The sequence below is a fragment of the Sprattus sprattus genome (genome assembly GCF_963457725.1).
Source record: "Sprattus sprattus genome assembly, chromosome: 13".
Taxonomy (NCBI): domain Eukaryota; kingdom Metazoa; phylum Chordata; class Actinopteri; order Clupeiformes; family Clupeidae; genus Sprattus; species Sprattus sprattus.
The window spans coordinates 14,182,560-14,192,307 of record NC_137911.1 but is presented as its reverse complement, the minus strand read 5'-3'; the positions used below and the strand labels follow the sequence as shown (position 1 = coordinate 14,192,307).

Here is a 9,748-nt window from a genome sequence, read left to right as displayed (position 1 = left end):
ATTCATTTGTAATTTACACTCAAAAACTAACATTTGGGCTCTGGGCTCTGTTAAGCGCCTAGAGGCAATTGTATTGTTATGGCGCTATACAAATAAAATTGAATTGAATGTAATGTAATATTATTGAAATGAATTGAACATTCATTAATGTATTCACTCATCCACACACTCAGTCCCTAAGTCCCTTATTTCATTCACTCACTAACTCCCATTCACTAACTCCCCCACAGCAGGCACTCCCTCACTCAGTCATTCACTCTCTCACTCTCTTCACGATAGCAGACAGTAACAACCCCACAACAGGCACTCCCTCACTCAGTCATTCACTCTCTCACTCTCTTCACTATAGCAGACAGTAACAACCCCACAACAGGCACTCCCTCACTCAGTCATTCACTCTCTCACTCTCTCGCTCATGTTTATAAAACTCTCACCCCCACAGATCCAACTCATTATTTCCTCCTCTCACTCCCTGCATATCCGTAGGCCCTGGCACAAATCAAATTGTTCCACATGTCATCCTGTGAAATGTAATTCTGTCATGTTGCATCTCATGGAGATTAGTATAAATACCATCAGTGTAGTCCATCTGTGTGGATGAATGTTGGGCCCTGTGTATGGATCTTGATGTATTTTGTCCACGGCCTCTCTATCGTCTGTTTGACGTATATGTTTGTGGACATTTAGGTTAGGAGGTGGACCTGATGACGCCAAGGAGATCATGCAGCACAAATTCTTTGCTGCCATTGTGTGGCAAGACGTCTACGAGAAGAAAGTAAGACATTTGTCCTCATTCATTTTTCCATGATACATTAAAAGCCTCTCTGGTTTGTAATTTAGTGGGGAGACAATAAGAAGCTAAATGTATTTAAGGACTATTACCATGGTCTTGGTATCATACTTACACATGAAATAGTTTCCGAAATTGAGCTATTTTTTTGTATTAGTCAGTCCCACTTTGGGGTTTTTTCAGGATTTGCGAATTCAACGCAAAATCAGCAATTTATCGCATTTTTCCACTACGCTGCAGAACATAAGCCTTAGTGTTAAACTGAAACGTATTTCCGCTTCTTCAGGCCTCCTGATGGTCTGTCTGTCTCACTGCCACTGTTTAATATCCCACTCGTTTGGTGTCAGGTGTATGATGGATTAAAATTGCGGTTAGCTTTATTAGACATTGGCCTGATGTTCTCGGCATAGCTGGATCTCATTAAAAGTTAAATTTAAATTGAATTTAATTCACTACTTGCATATTGTTGCGTCCAACTCTTTATTCAGCTGTGCGACTTGCATGGAGATAGCATTTCAAAATAAAAGCCTGTGTTAAACATGCATGCATAGGCCTTAAATAAATCATGTTTTCTGTTTGGTTTTCTTCAATTGAGTACAGTACAGACTATATAGACTACTCATGATTACTGTTCTAAATATTAACAAGAACTTATGATTTTGGAATAGAGTTCCATTTCTACCCTGGATGGTGATCATGAGAATGGTTGTAATAAAGTTTGTGAAATCAGATGATACATCTAAAATATGTGTTCTTATGTCTCCATTGCATGAAATGATGACATAAGAACACACAAAAACTAAAATATTGAAATACTATGACAAAATATTTTTAAATATTAAAAAAACTAAAATAATTATATAGTGTTCTGTCTGATGTTTGTGTTTTTTTTATCTCTGAATAATATATTTTCTAGTTGAGTGGAAGCAAAAGATTTTTCTTTACCACCATAAAATCACTAGCCTGGTGACACCAGCCTACGTATTTCCGCCTGAATTGATTTCAAGCTCATACTCAGTCTGGCCCAACCCCATTGACAATCGTCTCCAGAACTCAGCGATCAGCCAATCAGCGAACAGTTCAGAGCTGTGACGCAAAACTCGCCTTGGAGGAAAAGACACGAAAAGCTATCGGAAAAGTTGTCTCAACTCTCGAGAACATCAGAAAATGAAAAGGAGAACAAGAGTATTTTCTTGTAAGTTTTATGATTGGAAAGGACGTCGTAGCTCTTCTCCCAACTGGCTTTGGGAAGAGTTTAATCTACCGAATGCTTACTAAACGTTGCTGATTGGTTAAGGGAACTCCAATGATTTTAAACCTCAAGATAAGCACCCGCCGATCTCGGAAACCAAAATGCATTGGGTTGGCCCAGACTGAAAGACGGAATGAAATGGAGTCACAGGCTGGTAATGGCCAGGCTATAAAATCACAGCCAAATTGAGAAATCCTGGAGGGACTGTTTAGTTGAATGACGTAGGAGTTTTACCTAGAACTACCAGAAGGGGGCAGTAGTGAGGCTGAAATCTCATGCAATATTCACTTCCTTTTCCAGCTGGTCCCACCTTTCGAGCCCCAGGTAACCTCAGAAACGGACACACGGTATTTTGACGAGGAGTTCACTGCACAGACCATCACTATCACGCCACCTGGACAAGGTATGGAAATCTCCCACACACACACACACACACACACACACACACACACACACACACACACACACACACACACACACACACACACACACACACACACACACACACATTTGTTGTTTGGTATCCAGAGTGCATGTGGCATCTCTAACTGTCCCTTCACACACTGCTGGGGCAGCTATTGGCACACACACTTTTAGCATTTATTTCAATAATAACAGAAAGTTATTACTGGGTATCTATGTGTAGCCAATGTTGTGTATGTTCAAATACTGATACTGGTACTGATCAGGTACCTACTTAGTAAACCAAATAGCTTTTTTTGCATTTTCATCATTGCACATCAACACAACTTTGCTTTCATTGTGCATACCTTTTTCTTTAACAATGCACAGGTTTTTTAATTTTAAAGAAAGTAATTTAATGGGCTTGACACTCTCCTCTCTTTCCTTTCTTGTAGATGACAGCATGGAGTCTTTTGACAGCGAACGGAGACCCCACTTCCCCCAGTTCTCCTACTCGGCGAGTGGAACCGCCTAGATGTTCCTCACCGCATACCCTGGCGGTTCCGTTCCCTGCCATCCTAGCAGACTGCACGCTCCAAGACTGTGGCATGTTCAGCACCTCTCCTCACGTTCTGCACCTCTCCTTTCTTCTTTTTTCTTCGTCTCTTTTCCACAACCTAATCCCACACGAGTCTCCGATTGGGTTCTAGTACAGACACCTCCCTCTTTGTTGAAAGAGAAGACCTTGCCTGAGGAGAAGATGCAAAAGAAACAAGACAAAAGAAAAACAGAACAAAGAACTCTGGTTGTTTCTGTGGCCTTAGAAAAAATGTTTCTCCTGTCTTTTCCAAGGATGTGAGAGAGGTTACACTACATTGCGGTTGCAACATGTATTGCCATAGTCAGACAATCCTAATTTTCATTAAAAAAGCAGCTAACGGGATGGATGACTGTGCAACAGTCGTGTAGGAGGAAAGAGGTGAAATTTGATTGTCTATGTCTGAATTCAAATAGAATGAAAGGACTTAAAACAAACAAAAAAATATATATGGCTATGGACCAATCATGACTTCAATCTTGAGAATTCCTCCTTTTGCCCTTAAAGCTCCCAAAAAAATAAAGTTTCTGAAAGGGTTCTATTTTGGGCTTTAACCCTTAAAAGAAAAGACTGTCAGAGTCACGAGTGGAAATCTTACTGTGGAGAACTAACTCTGTCAGTCTGACGCAATTCTCCATTCCATTTATTGAGATTGTATATCCCCTGTCCTACTCTGATAATGTATCCCTAATATCACAAGTCCAATCAAAGATGTATAAAAAAAATGACCTGAAATAGAGCATACATTGATATAGATGAGGCTATGTGTATCATTTAGCCTCTCCACCTCAAAAGACCTCTGCTACACCACTTAGTAATGTGCAATACAGCAGCAGACTACGCAAGGAATCATGACACCAGTAGAATGACCTAATATGAAATACTATACCAATGCTGTCCATTATGAAATGACCTGGTCCAGTCATTAAGAACATCACATAAAAACTGGGACCAACTCACAGAAATTGGTCTTTTGATTAGAATAACAATACAATAGCATCCAAGACTCTTTTCCTGGACCTAACCAACACCCACCAGTCCCCACCCCCAAACACACACATGCGCACACACGTTTCAGAATTCAGTGCCTGTGTGTTTTTCTTTTCTCGTTAACTTTGGTCTCCCCAAACAAATGCTCTTGAGATCCCACATAACTGTCTGTTCAGGTACTTTTCTGGATTTCTCTCTCTTTCTCTCTCTCTCTCTCTCTCTCTCTCTCTCTTTCTTTCCCTTTCTCTCTCCTTCTTAACCGGGGTTTTTCAGTATTGGGACACCAGAGTCCCAGTGCCTTCACCACAGCCTCAATGAGGTCATCATTATAGCACACACTCCTGTCTCTCTCTCTCTCTCTCTCTTTCTCTCTCTCTCTCTAGACAAACTGGCTTTTTGTTCAGGGGAGACACATTCACGTCGAGTCATGACTCATGCCTTTAATCTCACCTACAGCAGAGGACCTCCACATTTCTTAGAGAAGTTTCCGTTGTTCTTATTTATATGACAGCAGCAATGGGTGGGAAGGGGGAGGTGGACCGTGCCCATGACATGCACTTTGCATTCTCCACCCGCCCCTGATTCAAAAAAATGTTTAATGCATTTGTACACTTCTCTGTACATTGTTACTCTTTGTCGTTGAAGGCAATTTGCTCTGCATTTCTTTAAGTGTCGATTGAAATTGGCTGTAAATACCGTACATTTAGACTTTTTTTTTTTACAGCAATTAAAATGCAATGCAACATCGGATGTACCCATGTACAGATAAGTGAATCTGTAGCTAAAGATTTGTGGAAAAGCTTTTGAATTTGCCTTTTTTTTTTTAAAGAAAATAGAAACAAAACACAGTGCTCTGATCGACAAACGGCAATTTCAATACATAACTCATTCAATGTACTCTAATGAATGTAATGGCTTTTAACTTTTTTTTATTTCTATTGACTTCAATTCCTACTTTGTAAGCAATGTTCACACTTTAGTTCTGATTGTCTTCTATGCATATGCGCACTCTGCCTTTCCCGTCACCTTTTTGAAAATAGGGAGAAGTTTTACATTTTTTTTTATGATTTATATTTGTTACGCTCAACCCTTCCCTTAAATTGAAGACACCAGCTTTAGTAATGAATAATATAAACTTTGTACACACTGTTCGGCTGTTTTTACGGTTTAGAATGTTTTCCTTGGAATTGATCAAATAAACAGTTTGACTAAAGTGGTCTTGCAATTTGCTGTACTTTTTTGCTTCCAAAAAAGCTTGTGTTTACATTTAGATAATATTTTTGAATAAATATGTATGTCTGCTGAAATGAATTATAAATCAACTCGGATGAGTTCATACTTCAAATGAGTTTTAGTCACAAATCAGTTCCTGAATTTAGCACACTTTCTTGGCAAATTACTTTTGGCTTTGTTAATAAATAAACATAAAATGTATCAAAAATAAGAAGACAATTAAAACATAAAAACTAACATAGAGAAAAAAAAAACTTCACAGCGTATGGTTAAGGCAATCTCATGAACAGATGTGTGTGTGTGTGTGTGTGTGATAGAGTATGTGTGATTGGCTTTATATCTTGCCATTCTTTCTGACCCTTACAAGACCCCTTACAAGAAGGAGGAATAACCCTTCTCTATCCCACCCAAGCCCACCCCCTGACAAGCCCATATGGTCCAGTGTGAGGAGCAGATGTTGACAGCCAGCTGTGTGAGGCTACATGAGAACAATGGCACCTCCCTGAGAGAGGCTCACCTTTCTCTGGCCTGAGGAGGGAAACAACTGCTCCTCACCAGGCTGCTCAGGCTCCTGACTGCAGAGAGATGACAAGCCGCACAGACCCCTCAGTGCAGAACCATGACAAGCTGCACAGACCCCTCAGTGCAGAACCATGACAAGCTGCACAGACCCCTCAGTACAGAGCCATGACAAGCCGCACAGACCCCTCAGTACAGAGCCATGACCAGCCGCACAGACCCCTCAGTACAGAGCCATGACCAGCCGCACAGACCCCTCAGTGCAGAGCCATGACAAGCCGCACAGACCCCTCAGTACAGAGCCATGACCAGCCGCACAGACCCCTCAGTACAGAGCCATGACCAGACCCCTCAGTACAGAGAGATGACAAGGTACACAGAGCCATCAGTACAGAGCCATGACCAGCTGCACTTCACCTGTTTCCAAACCACAGCTCAGCAGACCACCCCAGGAAAATGGTCATATGGGATTTTCCATTCAGCCACTGGTTTGAAGTGCTTTCCTTGCACAATGTGAACAGGACATCTTGTTTGGCTAAATCTGTGGTGAATACATGAAGCATGATGGATCGATGTGTCCTTGTTGGAGAAATAGTTTGCGCTCAACACTTCATCACACATTTCATCATAGTTCATTAACAGCTCCATTAAATTCAACACTGTGACATCAGTGGTATTAAAGGGAATCAGTGGTACTACAATTTGTTATTTGCCATATGAAGGGGGGGAACTATTTTATCTTATAAAAAATATCTATTTTATCTAATTAAATTGACTAAAAGGAAATAATGTGTTTCATCTAGGCAGTTAGTAATCTTGAAAAGCTTAAGAAGGTCCCTCCATTATACTCCATGCAACACACTTTTATTCTTCCCTGCAGACTCTGTGAAATACAATTGTTTGTCCCTGAACTCATTGTGAACTACAGATTTATACCATTTGCTAAATCTGTTGGGATTATAGTAATGATGATAGGTGGATTTTCTGTACTTACTGTAGAAATATTCTTATACAAACAAGGTTCCTTATGACATTGTGAAATCAATGATGTTGAGGAGTCCTGAGGTACTTCATATCTGGCTTTAGTTTCCAAACAGAGACTCAGATGAAGAGCAGACAAAGGACGGTTGCTTCTGCCTTGGGCCAGGGGCTTAAGAGAGACAGGGGAAGTCCAGTCTTCCCAGTCACAGACTGAAAGGGCTGAATGTCACTCTGAATTCTGAGACAGAGGTGGAGGTTTTGGAGCAACCATAGATCCTAATTGTTGGAGAAGACAGGTTTCTCTGGCTTGTTATACTCTTAACAGTGGGGACAGGGTATTCTGTACTGGATACAAATGGAATATCAACCTGTCTGTAGCACAAGGCGTAGCAGAGTAGTGGTTGTAGTTTTATCCTTTAAGAACACAAGTCTTGCCTTTTGTCTGCTTGTGTGTAGTTACCAAGATTATTTTCTCTCTGTCTGGCTCCTATGGTGATATTCTTATGTTGTCCTATTAGTCACACACTATCTCAGTGGAGAAGGAACACAGTTGATTTTCATTCTTATCCTCAAATGCCTTTTTTTTTATTGGCAACATATCTACTCCTACCCCATGCCAGTAATAGCCCATATTAGGTTTGCTTGTCTGTGTAACTCAAATTCAGTTAGCCAGCTGAATGTCAGTGACTGAAAAGAAGTTGGTGCTGTTCTTTCACCTTGTGTCAAAAAGAGACAGTCTGTTGTCTAACTATATGGGATGTAGAAAAGCAAAACAAACACTGCTAATACTATTTGCATGCCGTTACACTGACAATGCAATCCTTTCCAATGAAAGTGCTGGGTAAAAAATGCTTTTGCTTAAGTATGCTGTTGTGAAACATAGGCTCAGTGAAGGTGACGGAGTCAAGACGGGCCTTGAAGAAAATATTGGTCAAGTGCCCCATCTAGTGGTCAATACTCGAACAGCCTGTGTGCTGCCTACCTCTGTACTTGGGGGAACTCCTTGAACCAACTCTTCCACAGGAAGGCAGTTATGGACATGATGAAATACATAATCTCTTCATTCACTGACTCTGAATGAACAGGGAAACTCTACCATAGCTATGAATGAATGCTTCCTAAATGAGCACTTCTCCTACGTAGGCTCTACTACATCTGTCATGTCTAGACATAAATCAGAAAGAAGGAAGGAAAGGGTTTCATACTCCCTACTTCTTTTCTGATTCGCTGCTAATGTCATATTTATTTTTGGAAATCTTATTTAGGTTTTAATTTAATTTCTTTATACGTTTAGAACATAATTAATAAGCGATTCTCTCTTTTTTTTTTTTACTGGGACAACCCTCTTGTCTTAATGCATGACCATGCAATACATTAACAAAGGGTGAGGATCAAAGTAAAGAAATGTAAATGCTGGCCACAATGAGATGTACAGGCCTATTAAAGATACTATTCGTAAAAGAGGATAAACTTAGCCTTATATAAAGTTGTGAGAGAAAATCCTGCCTGACCTACCGGTATGAGGATTCTGTGTTTCAACTGAGCTCACCTTTAGTAAAAGGTGGGGTTCTTCCTGAGTTTCGGGCAGGTGCCAAAGCATTTCATTTGACGGCTGGGACAGTTGCGTCACCAAGCTGCATTGTAATCCAGAGGCGCTGTTGGTGGCTCCACTTTGGAAGTCAAAGCCAGTTCAACAGAGGGTGTGTGCATCCACCTGGACTAACGACGGCTGGACTTCCTTCTTCTCGCTGTTTCCCGAACGGATATATAAGTTACGGATTTATAAAGGAACGAGATACACAAAGCAAAACTGTGGTCAGATTATTGGGACCAACGCCGACTGTCACTTTCAGCGAAAGGATTCTGGAATCAAGGTAGCTAGCTGCTAACTTATGTGGTTGTCAAATGGAATGGACTGGGAATGTCAGTCAGAAGGAAGCTTGTCTTACAATGGGAAGTTCCTGTAAAGTCGCGTAATAATGTCTGGTCTTACCAAGAGCGGAGAAATGCTGAAGAGATATTATACAAATAACCTAGGGTAATAAATGCATTTGCTTGTCGTTATAAAATACTTAAAATAACTTATTTTGTCAGCAACGGCATTCTACGGCTGGCTAGTCTGCTAGCTAGGTTGGGCTAAAATGCTAACATGTTGATAAATTCAACGCTTTGCATCCAGTCAGTTGTTAACAACACTCTGTGAGAGACATCCTTTGGGTGTACCCAACGTTGCTTTCCCATTTACAGAAACATTATAACCCACTCTGAAGTTACTTCATTTGTGATGACAATTTTATGTATTAACTTCAACTAGTCTTTGAGTTGACCAGTGATGGTGGACTGTGCTGCGGATGTCGTAAAACTAATGGGAAAAGTCCCTTCGCTCTGCACATCTGTTTGGTTGTCAAAAGGCAAATGTTAAAATGATGATATCAGTCCATCATTTATGAGTCTGCGATAACATTTAGATTAGGAAAAAATGCCACTCTTTATTGTACGTTTTCATTTCACCGTGCCCATCCCCTCCCCCAGTTGTACATTTTAATGTAATTTGCCATAGGTGATTAAATTAGAGCACCGACTACCATGAAAAGTCGTTTCAAAGTGTTTTCCGCATTGAAATATGGTCGATAGGTTACGAACAGTCACTTGCACCACATTGTAGTAGAGGTCACGTGTCAAATCTGTTGTTTGGGGTGGATTAAGTCTTCCAGTGGATAACACCGCACTCAGATCTGTGTGCAGCCTGCGAGTCAATCAGTGAAATTGAGGGCCTACAGTGAACAGCGTCCAACTGCTGATTAGATGCTGCGCTGTTTTTACATGACCAGCTGCTGTGTCTGCCACAAGCTGTCTTAACAAACAAGGCAGCGAGAGTGTCATTCCTCCATGTGCATAAGATAAATTCACTTCAGATTTGAATAGTAGATCAAAGTTAGTAATGCACAATAGACGATAATGCAACAAGCACAGACGCAGCTTT

The 9,748-nt window shown here is 40.7% G+C and overlaps 1 protein-coding gene across 1 annotated transcript in view; it reads left to right on the top strand.

Annotated features, from left to right (window-relative positions):
- The window catches only part of akt1 (v-akt murine thymoma viral oncogene homolog 1), a 52,438-nt gene extending 49,318 nt beyond the window's left edge, over positions 1-3,120 (top strand). Inside the window, exons 12-14 of the mRNA XM_080850728.1 lie at positions 688-775; positions 2,343-2,445; positions 2,900-3,120. Coding sequence (XP_080706854.1) covers positions 688-775; positions 2,343-2,445; positions 2,900-2,979 — 271 coding nt within the window. The 3' untranslated portion in view covers positions 2,980-3,120. The remainder of the gene's footprint in view (positions 1-687; positions 776-2,342; positions 2,446-2,899) is intronic.
- Positions 3,121-9,748: the final 6,628 nt, after the last annotated feature.